The 19,866-nt window shown below is 58.7% G+C and overlaps 2 protein-coding genes across 17 annotated transcripts in view; one reads left to right on the forward strand and one right to left on the reverse strand.

Moving 5' to 3' along the window:
* Window positions 1-363: 363 nt before the first annotated feature.
* On the reverse strand, window positions 364-5,845 carry MST1 (macrophage stimulating 1). Of its 9 annotated transcripts, none has more exons than XM_087431015.1 (18): window positions 4,995-5,175; window positions 4,202-4,349; window positions 4,010-4,122; window positions 3,812-3,926; window positions 3,591-3,727; window positions 3,394-3,510; window positions 3,119-3,244; window positions 2,814-2,982; window positions 2,499-2,629; window positions 2,313-2,415; window positions 2,027-2,163; window positions 1,899-1,934; window positions 1,698-1,809; window positions 1,447-1,524; window positions 1,158-1,304; window positions 969-1,075; window positions 733-872; window positions 364-607 (listed from the first exon to the last, which is right to left on the reverse strand). In XM_087431015.1, the coding sequence occupies exons 1-18, from the start codon at window positions 5,086-5,088 to the stop codon at window positions 446-448; spliced, it is 2,172 nt and encodes a 723-aa protein (XP_087287141.1). In that variant the 5' UTR covers window positions 5,089-5,175; the 3' UTR covers window positions 364-445. The 9 variants fall into 9 exon arrangements, with proteins under 9 accessions (XP_087287141.1, XP_004419765.1, XP_087287135.1 ...); XM_004419708.3 differs by having other exon boundaries at window positions 3,126-3,244; window positions 3,390-3,510; XM_087431009.1 differs by lacking the exon at window positions 4,995-5,175 and adding an exon at window positions 5,627-5,845 and having other exon boundaries at window positions 733-1,075; window positions 3,126-3,244; window positions 3,390-3,510; window positions 4,202-4,320.
* Window positions 4,251-19,866, forward strand: part of RNF123 (ring finger protein 123) — a 31,011-nt gene continuing 15,395 nt past the window's right edge. Inside the window, exons 1-23 of one of the 8 annotated variants that reach the window (XM_087431002.1) lie at window positions 4,251-4,337; window positions 7,562-7,679; window positions 7,961-8,045; window positions 10,919-10,998; window positions 11,138-11,232; window positions 11,967-12,021; window positions 12,134-12,219; window positions 12,518-12,604; window positions 12,834-12,901; window positions 13,095-13,220; window positions 13,616-13,730; window positions 13,815-13,919; window positions 14,363-14,488; window positions 14,624-14,716; window positions 14,788-14,861; window positions 15,668-15,785; window positions 15,987-16,086; window positions 16,302-16,363; window positions 16,555-16,626; window positions 16,853-16,973; window positions 17,616-17,717; window positions 19,043-19,155; window positions 19,407-19,605. In XM_087431002.1, the coding sequence (XP_087287128.1) occupies window positions 7,598-7,679; window positions 7,961-8,045; window positions 10,919-10,998; window positions 11,138-11,232; window positions 11,967-12,021; window positions 12,134-12,219; window positions 12,518-12,604; window positions 12,834-12,901; window positions 13,095-13,220; window positions 13,616-13,730; window positions 13,815-13,919; window positions 14,363-14,488; window positions 14,624-14,716; window positions 14,788-14,861; window positions 15,668-15,785; window positions 15,987-16,086; window positions 16,302-16,363; window positions 16,555-16,626; window positions 16,853-16,973; window positions 17,616-17,717; window positions 19,043-19,155; window positions 19,407-19,605 (2,164 nt within the window). In that variant the 5' untranslated portion in view covers window positions 4,251-4,337; window positions 7,562-7,597. Of the gene's footprint in view, window positions 4,338-5,546; window positions 5,613-5,898; window positions 6,019-6,201; window positions 7,680-7,960; window positions 8,046-10,918; window positions 10,999-11,137; window positions 11,233-11,966; window positions 12,022-12,133; window positions 12,220-12,517; window positions 12,605-12,833; window positions 12,902-13,094; window positions 13,221-13,615; window positions 13,731-13,814; window positions 13,920-14,362; window positions 14,489-14,623; window positions 14,717-14,787; window positions 14,862-15,667; window positions 15,786-15,986; window positions 16,087-16,301; window positions 16,364-16,554; window positions 16,627-16,852; window positions 16,974-17,615; window positions 17,718-19,042; window positions 19,156-19,406; window positions 19,606-19,866 lie in introns of those variants that run through there. The other 7 variants (XM_087431005.1, XM_087431004.1, XM_087431001.1 and 4 more) reach the window with 7 other exon arrangements.

Here is a 19,866-nt window from a genome sequence, read left to right on the forward strand (position 1 = left end):
GGGTTCAGAGACTGTAGGCCCTGGGTGTTGTAGCCATAAGGACTTCATCTACCTCCAGTGTGAGAGGTAAGGGGACAGTGAGAGGCTCAGCTGCTGCCTGTCCTGGCCAACTGGGACTCCACCAAGCTAGCTCCCTCTGCTGCAGCCCCTTCTGTTAGAAACTACCCTACATCACCCTTCTCCTCCCAACACTGTATCTAGGGGACCAGTGAGGCCCTGCCCTTTTGCAGCACCCCCAGGCTAAGGTAGTCCTAGGGTCAGATTGCCCAGCCCCGGGAGCGCTGGCCTGAGCCACCCAGGGCCTAGCCAGGAGTTGCCAATCCATTCCCTAGAGCAGAACCTAAGAAGCACCCTGCACAGGTGTAAAGAGGACAGGTGACTTTATGTCTGACAGGAAGCTTCGTCTTCCCCGTCCTCCCCAAGGCACATACGATTGAGGCTGGGCCTAGCCCAGCCGCATGACCTTGTGAATCCAGTCCGCAAACACAGAGACACGCGTGAAGATGGCTGGCCAGTGGGGCCGTGCGCACACTCGGTTGGGGATTATAATTCCTTCCAGGACCCAGCAGTCATGGGTAAAGCAGGCAAGCGGGCCCCCGTAGTCACCCTGGTAGGTGGGAGAACTGGTGAGGTGGCCCTGGGCCATGGCAGAAACTAGCCCTCTTGGGGAAGAAGTAGTACATTTTCACTTCCCATACCCTCCATGGACTGGCCAGGGGCCCTGCCACTGACCTCACAGGCACCCACAGGGGCCAACAGTCCCTCAGTGCACATCTCATTCTCGCGTACACGTCCTCGGTGCTTGACATTACATTCCTGGTTGGAGATGACATTCAGCGAGGCTACGTTTAGGACCACATTGTCCCCTGTACCTACAGTGAAGGGAATGAGAGAGAGGGCCTTTGGATAGGATCCAAGGCTGGGCCTCCTGGCCTTTAGCAATCCATGCCCCTGTACTGGACTCTTACCTTTGGTCTCACCCCAGCCTGCAATCTCACACTTGGTGCCTGGAGGCACCACATACCGCTCTGGAGGCAGGCAGATCAGGGCCACGCGCTGGCTCAGGGCCACAGGTCTTTAGCAGGAATGAGGGCACTCAGGGCCTGAGGCCACAAGGCCCAGCCCCCACCTCACACCCTCTTGACTTTGTCACACACCTCTCCAGCTTGAGCAAGACAAGCTGGGAGCCTGAGGGCCCACACACCACCTTGGCCACTGGGACCCGCTGCAGGCCTGGCTCCCCGGGCTGCGGGTTCTGGAATAGGGTGCCCAGCCACACCTCATAGCCCGTGAGAGGCACATGGCTGGGAGAGAAGCTCTGCTAGATCAGTCATGACTCAGTCGGCTTCCCTAAGGCTCACCTGTTGGCTTGCCTGGGGAAGGTGGATAAGGGGAAGATGAAGGCAGGAGGGTGGGAATGGGTCCCCAAACCCAAGGAAGGCTCACCAGGAGGAGAAGCACTGCCGGGCGGTCAGTACCCACTGCTCCTTCACTAGGGACCCCCCGCAGAAATGCTGGCCCTGCCTGGAGGGGTGGGGGTTAGGAGAGGGAACAGTGAGTCCTCAGACACAGGCTGGACCTGCCATCTCTTGGCTAGGACCTCTGAGGCCAGGGACAGGTTTCTACCCTCCACTGGCATAAGCACAAAGGATATAGCCTCAGCTCCTCTCTTGAGGAGACATGCAGTTGTGCCTCACCGGTTGCGCAAGCTGACTGTCCAGGGTGAGTTCCCAGGCTGGCCCCCTACCACACGCAGCTTGGAGTGCCGCTGATCCACTCTCTTGCCACACTTCTCAAACAGCACCTGGTCTGGGGGATAGGATGGGCCGCGTGAAACCCCAACTGGATGGAGATGGGGGACAAATGGGACCCGACCCAGTCTTGGCCCAATTCCGTACCTGGGGGCTCCAAGATGGACAGTGGTTCGTCATCATCTGAAAGACCCAAGTGCACCCACTTTAAGAGAGCCAACCTTTGGCGGTGGAGGCGAGGGGCGGCGCCCTGGGGGAGTGTCACCAGCGCTCACCGCAGCGCCGCAGTGCACAGTAGTCGAATGGAGTTCCCGGGTCCGTAGTGTAGCACCAGGGCCCATGGCTATCCCCGTCCGGGTTCCGGCAGAAGTTCTCTTCCAGCTGGGCGTGTGGCACGGAGGTGGGCGTGAACCTACGCAACAGGGGGAGCAAAGTCATAGGGTAACCCCAAACTCCTGCCGGGCCCCAGTTTGAGATGCCACAGCGTGCCGCTTTAGGGTTAGGCCCGGGCGGGGCCTGTGGCCTAGGTATGGGAGGGGCCGGGCGCGCGGACGGACTCACTGCGGCTTGTGCGGCGTCTCCGCGGACCAGCGCTGGCACGTTACACCCTTGTGGGTCTTGCTGACCGAGCCGCGATACAGCTCCCCCGCGCCGTGGTAGCAGTCTGTGACGGGCGGCAGGGAGCCGTGAGCCCATTCTCACCCCAGCCCTCCGGCTCTATGCCTCCAGCCCCAGCTCGGGCCTTACCCTCAGGCCGCACGTCGTCGGTGCAGCGCCGGATCTGGTAGCAGAAGGCCACGCGCATGCCAGGCCGCGATGTGAAGCACCAGGGCGCCTCCGAGCCATCGGGGTTACGGCAGAAGTTCTCCCGAAGGTCCCTGGGGAGGCGCTCCCCTCAGCCCTGGTGGGTCCCAGCACGCCAGCCCGCGAGCCAGGCCGCGGCCGGCTGGAGCTCAGCCTCCAGCTCTGCCCCAGGCCCCGCCTTCCTTCAAGCCCCGCCCCAGAACCCTCCTCAGGCCCCACCCGCAGAAGTACGCTCCCAGTGGCGGCCATCCACCTTACTTGCATGCGTATTTCTCGGGCGCAAAGCGATGCTGATGCGGGTGCTGCGCGTCCCAGCGCTGGCAGGGCACGCCCGCGGCGGTGGTGTTGGCCGTGCCCCGGTAGCCCTCCCCCTTCCCGCGGAAGCAGTTGAACGTGGTGTCCTCTTGGCGCGGCTGTGCCTCGGACCCTTGGATGGACCGAAGCCGGTCGGACCACGAGCGGGAGCTGAGACCACCGCCGGCTCACGCCCAGCCCCTCCTCTCTCTCCAGCTAGGGCACGCCCGCCCACGTTTGCCAGGCGCCCTCCCAGGCCCCGCCCCCGCGCCCTACCGCAGAAGGGGAGGTCGCAGAACTCTCGCTCCATCTGCGGGTCTGTGGTATAGCACCAGGGCCGCTCCGAGCCGTCCGGATTCCGGCAATAGTTGTCGTCCAGATCTTTGTCAAGGAACCTGGGGGCGATAGCTGGGCCTGAACAAGACCCTGGGACTCAGGCCCTGTCTGATGCCGACCAACTACCGCCTTATATCCGGCCCCGCCCCTGGAGTCCTGGGCCCTTCCCTAGAGCGGCCTCGGTGCCAAGCAGCCCTCGCGTACTTGCCCGGCTCAAAGGGGTGGGCGTGCGGGCGCTGCAGGTCCCAGCGCTGACACTCGCGTCCTGACTCGGTACGGTCCACTGCGCCGCGGTAATCCTCGCCATTGCACCAAACGCAAGCGGCTAGAGACACAGGGCCGGTGGGTTCGTGGATGGGCGTGGGCATGCTCCTCCCGCCCAAGACTCGCCTCCGAGCAGCCTACCCTGCCGGCAGGACTTGATGCCGCAGCTCTGGAAGCGCACGGCAGGGTCTGTCGTGTAGCACCAGGGACCTCCCGGGTCTCCGTCGGGGTTGCGGCAGAAGTTCTCCTCCAAGCCATTACGGAGTGTGGGCGTGTACCTAGCGGCAGAGAGCAGCAATACAGTGCTTGCTGAGTGAGGGCAGGTGCTCGCTGGGCAGGGACAGAGGGGAGGTGTGTCTCACTTGTGGTCATTGGGGAACCTGTGGCTCCAGTGCTGGCAGGGTAGGCCACCCGTGGTGATGGCCACGGTGCCCCGGTACTTGACACCATTGTCCGTGATGCAGGTTCGCACATAGTCTGGGAGCAAGAGACCCAGGGTCAACAAGGCCTGAAGCCCCAGTACACCTATCCCCTGCCTGCCCTTCTCCACAGCCACTCACCTTTCTTTTGGAAGAGATCACAGTGCCCAGAACGCTGCAGCCGTGTATGGGGTGAGTGCTGGGTCCATGGCAGCAGTTGGCAACCATGGCTGCTCACGTTGTAGTGGAAGGCCCTGGGAGGAGGAGGCACAAGGTCACCCAGTGCCCGGGTTCCCCTGCCCCCAGTTTTATCTAGGTCCTGTGGCCACTCGCCTGCAGTCCAGTAGGGGCACACAACGCCCTGCACACCCCTCAGCATCTGCCACGTCCTCTTGCCAAGACCTGGGCCCCACTGCATGTAGCAGGTGTTGCAGCTCCGTACCCCGGAGCACCTGGAAGTCATTCAAGGGTGAGCGCTGCCCTGTGGGGTGGGCATGCATGTCAGTGCATGTATATCAGCACGTCCTCACTTTGGCCCTTCAGGAGATCAAAACTATAAGGCCTCTGGGATGGACTCTGTGGGCACATTCAAGGGTCAGACCCCTGTACAGGGTGGGAGAAGGAGGCCCAGACATGGTGGTTATCACCAGCACCCCTGTTTAGTAGGCAAGGCACTAGGCTCAGGTCTAAAACATACGCTATGAGAGCAGTGGGTGATGGTGCTTGCCCTATGGTGCTTGTCCCATCTCTTCTCTCAGATGAGAATGCTAAGGCTCAGAGCTGTCATACTAGCCAGGCAGAGGCCCAACTCTAAGTCTGGGCTCTCACCAGCATGAGGGCATATGCTAGGTTAGAGGGTTAGAGCAGACCCATGAGGAATAATTGCCTGCATGTGTGCGTGCATCTGTGTGGTCCCAACACTGCCTCAATGCTACAGCAGATTTCCTAATGCAGGCCTGAATTAGCAGTGTATACGTGTATTCTTGCGGCTGCCCAGTTCTGTGCAAGAAGCCAAGGTCACTCACTGCTCCATGCCCAGTAGGAAATTGAGCTCCTGGCTCAAATAGCAGGATGGGCTTGGGTCCAACCCCTTCCTGAAGGCAGATAGGGATAGGGGGGCACTCACCAGGGGCCCCTGAACACTGCGTCAGAAGCAGCAGGAGTGGGAGCCACCCCATCCTCCTGGCTGGAGGCTGCACTGTGACCCACCACAGCTTCATCCGGGAAGTTGTGAAACCTGTCCCTACGGGATTGGGTGGCTCTGGCTCCACACCCCCATTCCAGGCCTGCTGGGGCCTGACCTGAGACCCAGTGGCAGGAATGGGGGTGGGGCCAGGCCTCCAGCCCCCTGGGTGAGGTGCAAGGGCCTTCACTCTGGCACAGCTAGCCCCTGAGAGGTTGCCCTATGTAGTGGGCAGGTATTGGAAAGGTTCAGTGGGGACACTTGAGATACCCTAGGGTGGGGGTAGAGGCCCCCTGCAGCCTAGGCTGCTCTGAAGGGAAGGGCAGAGTGGACATGGTTGCTGCCAGAGGCCTGAGTTCCAGCCCCTAGGCGGTGATATTAAAGTTTTCTGAGCCTCAGCTTATCCCTGTAAAGTGGGGAGCGTTCCCTGCCTCAGCCCCAAAGCAGCCCGCCCCTTTTGCTGACTTATCCGCCCCAGCTGTAGGCAGGTCGGCCCACGCCCGTGGCAGCAGAGCCCAGAGAGGCTCCCCTCGCCCCGCCAAAGGTGCCATCCCAGAGAAGGTAAGCAAGTTCACCCATCTGGCCTGAATGGAGGTGGGGGTGACAGGTAGCAGGGACCCTGGCAGGAGTGGCCTTTCAGACGTCCTACAGGTCATCTGAGCCGGGCCTCCAAGTATGAGTAGGAGTTGAGATAGGCGGCCTGGGTCTCCCAGTTAGGACGTTGCGTTCCCACACAGCTGGGCTAGGAGCTCCTCCTGCGCCAGCGTGGGGCGGAGGCGGCTGGGCTGTCGGGCGAGACAGAGGCCGGGAACAACCTGGGTGGAGGCCGCGGAGGAGGACCCCTGGCGGAGGCCGGGCCTGGACGGATGCGCTTGCGCAGCGGACGCGCGGTTTGGCCCTGGACGGACGCCGTAGCCGAGAGGCTGGGCGGATGTTGTGAGCCGGGGCGCCGCGGCTGGAGCTGGGGGTGAGTGAGGGTCGGCCAACCTCCGAGCCCGGCAGGTCTCCGCGGCTCCCCTCGCGGCCCCGGCCTGTCCGGTGCGAGGGTGCTCGCCGCGCGGGGGTCGCAGCGTATGGTGCGGGACTCCGGGCTGGAGCTGGCCTGGAGGATCCTCCGGAGCTTGGGGCCGGGCGGGGGCGACTTGGGGGAGACATGCGCTGCCCTCTGCGTCCTTGGGCTCCGAGAAGGGGTCGGTTCGGTTCCGAGCCCGGATCCCTCGGTGTGGCTGTACAGGATCGACGTGGCAGGGAGCCCCTGAACAAAGTCGAGATCTGCCTCTCATCTGGGTCCTCAGCACCTGACACTCAGCGTGGATGTCTGGAAGGTTTACTAATCAAAAGAGTGACCGCGTCTAATCTGTCCTGCACTTGCTCTGATGTGAGAGGGGCAGCGGTCACGAACGCTGGCGGAGGGCCTGCGGTGGGCGGCAGGGCGAGAGAGTCACCTTCCCGAGGGGCAGGCGTGGTGCGGACTGTGAATGGGCAAGGGTGTGTGGTGGGAGCAGAGGACCTGTTTGGGGTGAGATAAGAGACTAGGCTACAGAGAAAGGAGTGTTGTCTAAGGCAGTGCTAGAGGGCCAGGCTCTAGACCAGCGCTGTCTAATAGAACTTTCTGTGATGAGGGAAATGTTCTATGTTTTTGGTGTCTACTACAGTAACCACTGGCCACATGTGGCCACTGAATCCTTGAAATGTGGCTAATATAACTGAGAAATTGAATTTTTAATTTTTTAAACTTTAGTTCAAATTTAAATAGCGACATGTGGCTATTGTTGGGACCCCACAGCTCTAGATCATTGAGGCTGGCACCAGCGACTTAGTGCAGCTTCTGAAGCAGCTGCAGCAACACCATGATATGTGAGGGATCGACAGCAGTGGGAAGACCAGTGGGGTCTGCTATGAGGACTGGGCAAGGGTGGTGCTCTGACGGGGTGGGAGTCTGTGTGTTTGAGTGGAAACAAGAAAACTAGCAGGCCTTTGGATAGGAGAAGGGAGGATCCTGGAGCTGAGGAAGGAGATCCTGGCCTTGGGTGTCAGCAAGACTTGTAGCTAGAGATGGCACCAAGCCCTTGAATGGTGGACTACACTTGGGGAAAGTGGTGTAGGGTTCTCTCTTCTGGATAGGAGCTGGACCCAGTGTGGCTTACGACTGAGAAGGATACAGGGGCTCTGCCCTTTGGCCACCTCACTTTGGACACTTTGGTCTGATTTTCCTGGGGTTGAGGCATTTAGTTTGGTTCAACAAACGTATGTCTGGCACGTGCTCTCTGTCCAGCCCTGTGCTGAGCACTGGGACATGGTAAGGCCCTGTCACATGGGCCCAGACCCCACCCACCTTCCCATGTAGGAAGCTGGGAGCCCCTACTTTGCTCTGCTCTGCGTTGGTATGTGTGCGAGTGTGCATACACCTGACCTCACCTGCTCCCAAGCTTTCCTGCCATCCTCAGGACTGAGGTCAGTGTGGGGACCCTTTGCTGGCTTCGCATAGACAGGCTCTGCCTCTGGCTCAGCCCCCAGGACCACTGGCTGCCCACAAGACATGAAGGATGGCGTTCAAAGGGGCTGGCGTGTCTTTCTCCCGCAAGAGCTACAGGCTGACCTCAGATGCTGAGAAATCCAGGGTCACAGGTAAGGGCTGGCAGAGCTGGGAGGAGGCTCCTTATGTTGAGGGAAGGAGAAAGAAGAGACAAAGGTGGCAAAGTCCCAGGTCCAATGAACCTCAGGCCTTGCTGCACCCGTTGTACCCGTGAGCCACGTCTTCTCCAGCAGCAACCATGGAGCAGTGCACGCAACGTGACTGTTCTTCTGACCCCTGTGGCTAGCCTAGGACCAGGAGCTTCTGGGGCCAGCAGAGGCTGGGAGCTGTACTGACCATGTGACCCTTCTCTTCTTTCTGACCTGTGGCCCAGGCATCGTGCAGGAGAAGCTACTGAATGACTACCTGCACCGCATCTTTTCCTCCCCTGACCATGCACCCACTGCAGCCACCAGCAGGTATGGCCGGGTGGGTAGCCCCTTCTTAGTCCACGGTACCAGACCAGAGGCTGGAGGCTGTGTTGTGGGGAAGGGGGTCTGGGCTCTCAATAGGCTGCCTTGGGTTTCGTTCTCACTCTGCCCCTCCTGGCTGTGAGACCTCATGCCAGAGAGTCTGCTTCTGGACTCCGCTTCTTCCTCTCCCCTGGCAGTGCCAGGACCTTCCTTCTGAGGGTGTTGTGGAGGTTAGGGGTGTGGTGCACGTTCAGGGCTCGGCATAACACCTCACACCTACTCCACAGTCAGCATCTGGTCCCATGTGCACCTGCCCACACCTCTGCCCGACCCTGGCTCTCTGTAGCCTCTGCCTGAATCTATAAAATGCAGACCATACTAGCCCTTTTTCCTTGCAAGTTTAATGCATTTAAGTTTAGTCCATATCAAAGTTACAGGTACACTTTACCAGAAACCTAGAAATAGATAGAAGAAGAAAAAGTGTCTGTCATCTTGTTACTCTAACATGACCATTTGAGCATGATTCCTTTCTATTTTCTTTATCTCACGATGTATGTAGTTTGCATTATGCTGTATAGAAAATTTTTAAGAAATTTCTGTCATGTTCAGTTCAGTTCTTTTAAAAAAAGTTTTATTGAGAAATAATTGACAGGGCCGGCCCTGTGGCTTAGCGGTTAAGTGCGCGCGCTCTGCTGCTGGCGGCCTGGGTTCGGAACCCCGGGCGCGCACCACTTCTCCGGCCATGCTGAGGCCGCGTCCCACATACAGCAACTAGAAAGATGTGCAGCTATGACATACAACTATCTACTGGGGCTTTGGGGGGAAAAATAAATAAATAAAATCTTTAAAAAAAAAAAGAAAGAAATAATTGACATACAATAAACCGCATGTATTCAAAGTGTACAACTCAATAAGTTTTAATATGAATTACCTGTGGACCCATCACTACCATCAAGATAATGGACATATCTCTCACCTCCAAAAGCATATAGAAGTTTAGATCCTATTTTTTGTCAATAGGATCAAATCACACATTATTCCTTGAGTGCTTTTCTACATTACAAATTGATCTTGGTGGGCATCTTTTAGGGCCACAGGTCTGCTGGAGCCCTTAACACTGTCCTGTTTTGGAGGGGCTTTTGTTTTGGAAACAGTGCTGTGAGGATACCCAGGGTTGGAATCATGCAGCTAGAGCAATCACTTTTAAGACTGTTGCTAAATTACTTCTTCAAAAGGTCATGTAGATTCTGCCTCCCTGCAGCGAGGCATGGGTGTCCCTATCTCTCAGCCCCCTTGCCAGCCTGGGCTCTTCTGTCTTCCACAATCTCTGCTCTCTGGGCGGGCACAAAGGGCAGCATTGTTGCCTGTTCCATTTAAGCAGCTGTGGTGGCCAAAGCATTCCTACTTGTGGAGGGCTACTGCCCACCTCCACCCAAGCCCTGTCCTGGCCTGTTCCCAGGGCCACCTGATCGCTACCTCATGTGATACAAGAAATAGCTCTGCTGCTGCTAGTGCCGTGGCTGCCAGGAGGAAGAGCAGGTGGCACAGCCATTAGTTAGTGGTTGTTTGGATGCAGAACCCTAGGCTGAGACCTGGGCAATCCAAAAACGGCAGGCAAGTGCTGGGGTTGGCCAAAGGGCAGTGCTACAGGCGCTCAGTTAGGCTGAGTCTCGGGCCGTCCACCCACAGCTGCTCTTGAGAGCAGGCACAAGACTAGAGCAGTCCTCCCAAGTGTGGGCCAGTAAGAACTGCTGTTGAGGAAGCCCCCTTTATCCCTGGACCCGTTGGTATTCAGGGGTGGGCTTGACTGCAGCCTTCCATGCTACCAGTGGGCACGCCATTGCATGGTATCCACCTGACCTTGGCCTGGGACTCAGCAGGACTAGGGAGGAGGCTTCGGGCATATCTTCCTCTTGCAGCTCAGGATCAGTAGTAGCTCACAGCAGGGGAGCGTGTGGCCCCTGAGCCTGGGTTGAAGCTACCTTGCCAGAGAGTCAGTGCTTTAGCCCATCTACATCCCGTCCCAGAGTCTACTCTTTAGGCAGATGAATGAGGTAGGAGCTGGGGTTAGAGGTGGAAGAGCAGGGGCCAGCAGTCTATGGGTTGGATCCAGATGGGCATCGGGCCTCTGATCGAGCCCTGCTAGTTACCACCACCCCTTTCCCTGCTATTCTTAGCAACTGAACTCAGGACAGAGCTGGCCAGCATTAGACAGAGCCTCTTCACCTTTGGGCATGTGTGCTGGGAGGGTAAGGGGGCCACTCAGACAGATTTTCTCAGCCCCTTTGGCTGGGGCAGATGGCAGATAGGTGGGCCATGTACTCTACTCTCCTGTACAGGTGGGTACAGGACAGAGCCAGCCAGCAGCTTAGAGGGCTGAGTCCTTCTCCTCCCAGGACATGTCTGATTCAACACACAGACTTTACTGGCTGGGACCACAGGCCTGGGGTCAGGGGCTGGACTAGCTGTCCTTGGTACTGACCACCTTGCAGATCGGCACTTCTCCCAGCCTTCCTCTCCCAGGCGTAATCAGCACAGCCACCTTTGAGAGTGGGCGGGTTCTGGGCTATGCAGGGAGCACACATTATTGCTTGGAATTGTCACAGCATCTCTGACGTACAGCTGTTGATCCCTTTTTACAGATGAGAGAATTTTAACAGTCCTGAGGTGCACCAAATTGGACCAGATTTTTAGTTTAGCAGATAATCCAGCCTTCTAACCCCTGGCATGCCAGAATCTCGGACTAGGCACAACCTTTTTTCTGGAGTCAAGGCAGCCACCCTCTGAAGCTCAAGGGGAAGGGAATGAGAGAGGGGTTTAGTGTCATCTGGCTGGTTTCAAGGACTTTTGGGCCCCTCGCAGCCTATTGTTCTCCCCAGGAAATCCCTGAACTTCCAGAACCTACCAGAGCATTTGGACCAGCTGTTACATGTGGACAATGAGGATGAGGAGAACCAGGGTATGTGGCACCTTCTGGAATGGGATCAGGGAAGCCAAGGCTGGGCCCTGGGGGCTGCCCTGGTGAGCTCAGTGTACTCTTTGCGTTCCATCAGACCCTGTGCCCTGCCTGATCCCACACCCACTTCTCTCCTTTTCAGGACAGGTTGAAGGGCGGCTTGGCCCGTCCACTGTGGTCCTCGACCACACGAGTGGCTTTGAGGGGCTTCTTCTGGTGGATGATGACCTCCTGGGGGTGAGTGAGGGCAAAGCATGGAGCCCCAGGTCCCAGCCCCTCCTCACATGGCCCCAAGCTCCTCCTGATGTGGCCCTGGTCTCTCTACCTTTCTTTCTTTTTTTTTTTTGTGAAGAAGATCAGCCGTGAGCTAGCATCCATGCCAATCCTCCTCTTTTTGCTGAGGAAGACTGGCTCTGAGCTAACATCTATTGCCAATCCTCCTCCTTTTTTTCCCCAAAGCCCCGGTAGATGGTTGTATGTCATAGTTGCACATCCGTCTAGTTGCTGTATGTGGGACGCCGCCTCAGCATGGCTGGAGAAGCGGTGCGGCAGTGCGCGCCAGGGATCCGAACCCGGGCCGCCAGCAGCCGAGCACGCGCACTTAACTGCTAAGCCATGGGGCCGGCTCCCTCTCTACCTTTCTTGATAGGGCTGCAGCCACAAACCCCTCCTGATGTGGCGCATTGAGTCCTCAGCCTCCAAACCCTCCTGACATAGCCCTGAAACCCTCTTGGTGTGACCTTAGCCCCAAGCTTTTCCCAACATGGCCATGAGCCCGTCCCATCATGTTCCTGGCCTACAATCCCTCCTGACACAGCCTAGGCCCTCCCACCCTGTTCAGGCACAGTGCAGCGTTGGCCACAACAGGCAAGCACCACCAACGTGAGCTGAGTTGGGGGTGGGGCCATTCTCCCCTGGGGAGGCACTCTGTGTGCCTGGGAGGAGGCTCACCACCCCTGCTCTTCACCCAGGTGATTGGACACAGCAACTTTGGTACTATCCGCTCTACCACATGCGTGTACAAAGGTGAGCCTACGCTCCGCTGTGGCCTGGGGAGTTGGGAAGAAGTTTGAGAGCTCAGGCCTGAGGCTGGAGGCAGTCGTTGTTTATCTGCTGGGCCTGACTCCACTTTTTCCAGGGAAATGGGTCTACGAGGTACTTATCTCCTCCCAGGGGCTCATGCAGATCGGCTGGTGCACTATCAACTGCCGCTTCAATCAGGAGGTTTGTGTGGGAGGGGCCCTCCCAGGGAGACCTTCTCCTGCCGCAGGCCTCATCAGAGCTCAGGAAGCCCCCCAGACTGCATAGGGTCTGCTCAGGACCAGAACCCGGACTGTCCTCTGGAGGAGGAATGTGTCCCACCCCATCCCAGGGCAGCCCAGCCCAGAAAACAGCCCTCTTTCCTTCCCTCAGAGCATCAGCCTCCTTCTCTCGAGCTATGAGGGTCCAGGGTTGGTGGCTGGTGGGCTCTGGCCCTGCCCCTAACCACTTCCCCTGGACCTCACAGATGCTTCCTCCCTAGGAGGGGGTTGGAGATACACACAACTCCTATGCTTATGATGGCAACCGGGTACGCAAGTGGAACGTGACCACGACGAATTATGGCAAGGTGAGGACTGAGCCCCCTGTAGCCCACCTGCCCCATGTCCATCCCCACAGCTTGGCAGGAGACACTGGGCAGCCACGAGGGACTGTAGGGCACCAGGGAGGAGCCAGGGACTCGGGTCCTCTGCACTAGTGGCCAGTCTCCCCTAGGTGGTAGTGGAGACACAGCAGGAGGGGCAGAGTGGGCAGGCTGCTGGGATTCTGCACATCTGTAAGGTCTCCTCCCCTTGCAGGCATGGGCAGCGGGGGACATCGTGAGCTGCCTGATTGACCTGGACGATGGCACTCTGTCCTTCTGCCTGTGAGTCTCTTGCCTCTATCCCCGGGCTTGGCCTCTGGGACCTCCCCAGGCTGCCCACAGTTTCCTGGTCACTGTAAGGGAGGCAGGCCCACTTTGGTAGCCTCAGAATGGGCAGCCCCAAAAGGGGCCGCCTCACTGGTCTATTTTGGCCGCATCCTTCTTATCACTGGCTCACAGGCCCTCCCTTCTCCAGGAATGGCGTGTCGCTGGGTACCGCCTTTGAGAACTTTTCCCGGGGCCTGGGCATGGCCTACTTCCCAGCCATCAGCCTCTCCTTCAAGGAGTCCGTGGCCTTCAACTTTGGCAGCCGTCCTCTGCGATATCCTTTTGGAAAAAAGGCCATGGGCTGCTTGGAAGCTCTTGGGGAGGCTGGATGGGGGCTCCCTGCTCCAGGAGCTCTGTAGGCTTTTGGTGGGCCCTGGCTTCTGCAAGGAGTGAATAAGGTACAGCATAAGTGGGTGCCAAGGACAACAGTTCTTGCAGCAACCTTGTTAGGTGGGTACCATTATTGTCTCTGTTGAACAGATGAAGAACACGAAGTGGCAGAAGTTTCACTCCACGGAGAGTAAGTGGGAGAGTTGTCATGCAAACCAGGCAACCTGACTTCACAGCCCTGCCCTAGAGCCTAGGCCTCTCCTCAGGGGTCTCAGTGGGGAGGAGGGGTGGGTGTGTCTGAGCCACAGGTGGAGTATTGCTGGCTTAACTCTGTGGCACCTACCCAGTGACGGGCTACCGGCCCCTGCAGGACCCGCCGCGTGCTGACCTGGTGCGGGCACAGAAGTTGCTGGGCTGCTTCCAGGCAGTGCTCAGTGTGGAGCTGGACCCCGTGGTGAGTCAGGATCTGGCCCGGGTCAGGTGGGGGCCTTCTACAGGTCTCTTCCCCTCACAGTCTTCTCTCGTCCCCTACACACAGGAAGGGCGGCTGGTAGAAAAGGAAAGCTCCCACTGGCAGTTGCAGGGCCAGCCCACCGTCCTCCTCACACTGACCCACATCTTCCATCGCTTCGCACCGCTCCTGGTGAGGGGACATTAGGGAGGGGAAGAGGCAGGCCATGGTAGAAAAACCCATGCTAGAGGATGGGATGCTGAGGTGTGTGAGGTCCCGCATCATCCCCTGGCAGGGGCCCCATGTGCCCAGAGCCTTCAGACCTCAAGGATGTCACCTAGGAGAGGGGGAAATGCTTTCAGCTGAGGGTATCAGGGGATGTTCTAGAAAGAAGATTGAGGGGTACTGACGTTACAGGCCAAGGGAACTGCATGTGCAAAGCCCTGGAGGGGCTGTGGGGCAGTGGCCCATCTTGTGTCTCAGTCAGACGCCAGAAGGGCTGACTCTATGTCTTGGGGTTGTTTGAGGGGGCCCACGAGTCCGTCTATGGCTATGGCCTTGGTCATTTGCCAGGGCAAGAGTGCCCTGAGTGGAACAGAAGGCTGCCACCTCACCAGTTCCCCGCCTTGGTGCAGCGCAAGGTGTACCTGGTGGAGGCTGTGCTCATGAACTTCCTGCTGGGCATCGTGGAGGTGGGCACCCCGACGAAGGCACAGTCTGTGGTGCGCCAGGTCCTGGACCTCCTGTGGCTCTTTATGGAGGTGAGGCTCCTGACCTTGGGCCTTAGGCCAGGAGGTCAGGCTCCACCGAGATGGGGGAGGTACAGGGAAGGTTTTGGAAAAGGCCCCGCAGATGGCTGTCCTGGAGCCTGCCCTCAGCCTTGCATCTCTCCCCAGGACTACGAGGTACAGGATTGCCTCAAGCAGTTGATGATGTCCCTGCTGCGGCTGTACCGGTTCTCACCCATTGTCCCAGACCTAGGCCTACAGGTGGGAGCTCCTGCCCCTGCTCTGAGCCCCTTGGGCCTCACCCGCCCACTCTGAGCACTCCTTCTCCACAGATCCACCACCTGCGGCTCACCGTCGCCATCCTGAAGCATGAGAAGTCCCGCAAGTTTCTGCTTAGCAATGTCCTGTATCCTCCCCTTGCTGCCAGGCAGGCCAGACATGTGGTGCTCTCTGGGGTCAGCAGAGGCTAGGGAAGGCAGTGTGTCCCTGGCCAGGGGTCCCCAAGGAGGTTCAGGAGGACCAGAGCCACCCGGTATGTGAGTCCTTGTTCCAGAACCCAGCCCTCCCAGCACTTTCTCTACAGAGCACCGAGGGTAGAGCAAAGGACCCAGGCTGACTGGCCAGCCCGAGCAGGGATCTCGGGATGGCTGCAGACTCTTGTGCTACGTGGAGTGTGGGGGTGCCACCAGGGCCTGCCCTCTTTAGCCAAAGCACTGCACTTTTATCAGCATTCCATGGCAAGGGTTCCTATAAGATCTTAGCTAAGGAGTCAGCTCTTCCTCCTTCCCCAGAACATTGAAAACTACAAATAGCAGAGAGAGCAGAGCTTTGGGCTCTTGGCTGAGAAGACTGTGCTGGTAGCCATCTTTTCTCTCTGGGGTCCTCAGCCTCCAGGAGGCAGAAACAAAGCTGGGAGACAGATTGGCCTCCATAGCCTCTCTCTGGTTTGTCCCACAGTCATCTGTTCGTGTAACAAGCCTTTATCGTGCACTTGCTGGGAATCAGGCTTGATGGGCTTGACAGCCACAGCTCTTTCTCACGCTCACGGTCGGGGCAGACAGGCACATGGCAGCAGTGGCACCCTTAGGAGTGGGAGAGCTGTGGTTGGCACATCCGGAGCTGGGGAGGTTTTGGGAGAGCTTCCCAGGGAGGACCCGTGAGAGTATACGGGGCACCGTTTGGTAAGCAGAGCTCTGCCTTGACGACCACCAGCTTTGATGTGCTCCGGTCTGTTGTCTTCTTTTACATCAAGAGCCCCCTGCGTGTGGAGGAGGCCGGCCTACAGGAGCTCATTCCCACCACCTGGTGGCCCCACCGCTCCTGCAGGGAGGTGGGTGGATCTGGGTGAGCTGGGCAGTGGTCGTAGTGAGGACTGGCGCAGGGTATCTGAGCTACTGGGCACTTAGCACATGAGTCCCCTTCCCCAGCTTTGGTCCCTGGGCTGGAGGTGGGGTAGGCATCTTCTGTCTAAAGTAGGCTGGGTAAGTCCTGGGTGAGCCCTGCTGTCTTCCATCCCCTTGCCCCTGCCTAGGGCAAAGAGAGTAAGGACGTGAAGGATGAGAGCCCCGAGGAGCGGCTACGGCGGCGTGCCTATGAACGGGGCTGCCAGAGGCTGAAGAAGCGCATTGAAGGTCAGTCCCCTGCCTCGGGCACTGGGGAGAGGGTGGAAGATTTGTGTGCATATATGCTTAAGGGTACTTGGTAGTGACCATGCCTAGGTTGGGCTCAGGGAGCCTTGGTGGTGGAGCGCTGATCCAAACCTGCTATCCCCTCCCATTCCTGGGAGCCTGAGGGCAAGGCCGGGCCTGAGGAGGGCTCAGTGTCATGTGTCTCACCCCACCCACAGTGGTGGAAGAACTTCAAGTCCAGATCCTGAAGCTGCTGTTGAACAATAAAGATGACAATGGGGTGAGTGACCCTCAGACCCCTGCATGGGTCCCCAGCAGGAAGGAGTGCTGTACTGAGCCTTGAGACCCAGAGGGCAAGGGGCAGGCTCGGGTTCCCATGGCAGGGTCCAGGCTGAGGCACAGCATTGAGTTAGTCCAGTCTGGGGCCAGCATCATGAGCTCATCACAGCCTGCTTTCTCCTTCCCCTGAAGGGTGAAGCTTCTAGGTACATCTTCCTAACCAAGTTCCGAAAGTTTCTGCAGGAGAATGCCAGCGGCCGGGGGGTAGGTGTCTGTTAGGCCAGCCCACCATGGACCCCTGGCTGTGTTGCACGGTCTGCACCCTAGGCTTCTGGCACCTCTCAGGCTGCCTCATCCTTGTCTAGCCCTGTTCTTCCTCTGCTGCCCTGCCCTCCCCACTCAGCCCAGGGCCCTGGGGCAGCACCTTGGGTGAGGAGTGGGCTGGGCTCTGGGCTGGCACCGATCCATGTGTTATGCCCTGTGCCTGCAGAACATGCCCATGCTCTGCCCCCCTGAGTACATGGTCTGCTTCTTACACCGGTTGATCTCTGCCCTACGCTACTATTGGGATGAATACAAGGCTTCAAACTGCCGTGCCTCCTTCAGTGAGGGTGAGTGGGGCCAGGGCCTCAAGTCATAGAGGCTAGGCAGAGCTAGGCACAGGGCAGCCCCTAGTGTTGGTGTGGAGTGTTGAGCTGGGGGTGGTGGGGGAGCTGTCCCAGGCCTCCTGCCCATTTGAGTCCTACCTTACTGATGAGCAACTTCTCCACTGGGGCAAGCAGGAGCCCTGCACTCTAGGACTGCCAAGCCCACATTCACTCTGACTGCCCTCACAGTCGCCTGTCTACCACGGGCTCCTCAGTCCCAGCCCTCTGTGCAGTCCTTTGTAGGGGACACCTTGAGTGGGCTCTGAGGTGCCGGAGGGCCCTGTGTTTGTGTGGCACAGAATCTTCAAGGGTCAATGGGAGCCTTACCTGCCCTGGATTGGGGGATAGCCCACAGGGCTGGGTCAGGGTCCTCTCTGATTTTCCTGAGTGACCCACAGCCAAGACTGCCTCCTTCATTCCAAGTTGTGCAGTTGCTGGCACTGACCTGAAATAGCAGAGGGTGGGGGAGGCCACACTGTGTGCCTGGGCAGGTAGGTGGCCATGGCCAGGGGTCCCCTCTATGCTAGGGCAGAGTAGAGGTGTGGCCTCTGGGAAGCTCTGCCTGCTGGGCTCTGACTGCTGGGCTGGCCTCCTGACTGCTCGCAGAGGCCTACATCCCGCCCCAGATCTTCTATAATGGGAAGGTGGACTACTTTGACCTGCAGCGCCTTGGAGGCCTCCTCTCACACCTTCGGAAAACCCTCAAAGGTGCGTGCAGGCCTGTGGGCAGTGAGCCGGTGTGGGCCAGGTGGGGGACAGTCCCTGAGCCACCTTTGCTGTGAGTGCTGAGCTACCCTGTGCCCACCAGAGGGCGCCCGAGTTTCTGACCTCCTGCAGGGAGATGCTGATCTGTGTACTCTGCCCTGGATCTTGGGTCCAGCTATCCCTTCCCTTGATCACCCAACTCAGAAGAAGTCTGGGAGCCCTGTAATGAAATAGGGGGCACGTGTGTCGACAGAGTAAGGGACCATGGGATCTTGGCGAGGTCGTGAGGGCAGAAGGGGGATGTGTGCAGTTGCTGCCTGAGCTGCTTTCAAGGATGAGCACAGCAGCTGCAGTGCAAAGGACTGAGAGCGCGGCAGGAGCAAAGGTAGGGATGCCTGAAGAAGCCCACCATGGCCCGGAGATAGATAGCGGCTGGTTTGCCGGAGAGGAAAATGTGAGGCAGGGAGTGATGGGAAATGAGGCCAAGGAGTCTCAAGGGCAGAGTCTGAGGGCTTTGTGGGCTACAAAGCAGGTGCTCAACCCAGGGACAGGGCAGCTTTGGAAGGTCTTGAGGCAGGGGAGTGAGGTTGGGGGTCTGCATTGTAAAAAGTTCCCTCTGGCTGCTGTGGTGTGGAGAATGGAGTGCAAGGGCCAAGAAAAGAGATAGGAGGCCAGTTGTTCAGGCAACAGAGGAGGTAGAGGAAGGCAGTGTGAGGTGGGGAGGAGCTAAGGATGACTCCAGGCTTCTTGCCAGAGGCTGTGGGGATGGGGCACCATCAGGGAGAGGGGCAGCAGGAGGAGGCTGAGATGACAAGTTCCGTGCGTTTGAGGTGCCCAGGGACGCAGCCAGGACCAAGGCCTGGGCTGGAGGCAGAGATGGTGCAGTCAGCTGTCAGCATAGAGGTGGGGACAAGCCTGCAGTGAGGCCTGGACCCTCTGGGGAGTGTGCAAAGTGAGGCGAGCAGAGGCCTAGGCAGCCTTGGATCTCCTTTTGTTTATGGGGCAGGACAAGGAAGGAAGCGATGGAGCAGTCAGAGAACTGGGGGGACCTAGAGAGCTTGAGGTTACGGGAAACGACAGAGGGACTGACAGAGAGGGCGTGATGGGAATGCCTCCTGCTACTGAGTCCCTATGGGACAAAGGGCCCCAGCGATGCAAAGTAAAGGCTAAGTGGAGTAAGTGGTGGGATGAGGCTCAGGCAGAGTGGTGAATGGGGCCCTGCAAGGCCTCCTGCCCAGCCAGCTGGTGCTCTCTCGTGGTCCTGGGCAGTTCCATCTGTGACCCCTCGCCCCTCGACTGGCCTGAGACCCTCCTGCCATTCCTCCCAGATGACCTTGCCTCCAGGGCCAATATCCTGATCGACCCATTGGAGCTCCAGGCAGCCACCATGGATGACCTGGACGAGGATGAGGAGCCAGCCTCAGCTGCGGCTGCGGCCCAGGTGCCGTGGTAGGGGCAGGCAGGGGCCTTCATGTTGGGCTGTCCCTCTATTGTAAGGGCAGGGTTTCCTCTATCACAGGGCCATCTCCCCCTCCATGCAGGCAAGGAGCTTCTCACCAGGCAGATTCCCTAGCTGAAGGTGGAGGCATGAACCTTCCCTTCTCATTCCCCAGCCCCACAAATCAAGGGAACCCTAAGTGGGCCCAGGTCCTGGGGAACTGAGTGGCGTCTGGCCTCCTCTCTCCACCACAGCGCCCCATGCAGGCCCTGGCTGTGGGGGGCGCACTGCCCCTGCCTCGGCCCGGCTGGCTCAGTTCTCCAACCCTGGGCCGAGCCAACCGCTTCCTCAGCACAGCAGCTGTGAGCCTGATGACCCCACGGCGGCCTTTGAGCACCTCGGAGAAAGTGAAGGTCCGCACACTGAGCGCAGAGCAGAGGACCCGTGAGGACAGTAGGTGCCAGGCAGGGCCAGGCATGGCACTGAAGGATCCTTCTATCATGTACAACTCCCCACCCTGGGCAAAGCCAGGATATACCCCCATTCCCTCCCTGTCCTGTGGCCTGGCAGCATCTCAAGGGCGTGGGAAGTGCACTCTGAGGGCAGGAAATTGATGCTACAGAAATAGGTCCTGGAGCTGCAGGACCTTGCCCTGCCCCTCCCCCCATGTTCTCCCTGCAGGTCCCTCCTTGGGCTCAGGTAGAGGGAGAGGGC

Source organism: Ceratotherium simum, chromosome 5 (genome assembly GCF_057802395.1).
Source record: "Ceratotherium simum simum isolate JZ-2026a chromosome 5, ASM5780239v1, whole genome shotgun sequence".
Lineage (NCBI taxonomy): Eukaryota > Metazoa > Chordata > Mammalia > Perissodactyla > Rhinocerotidae > Ceratotherium > Ceratotherium simum.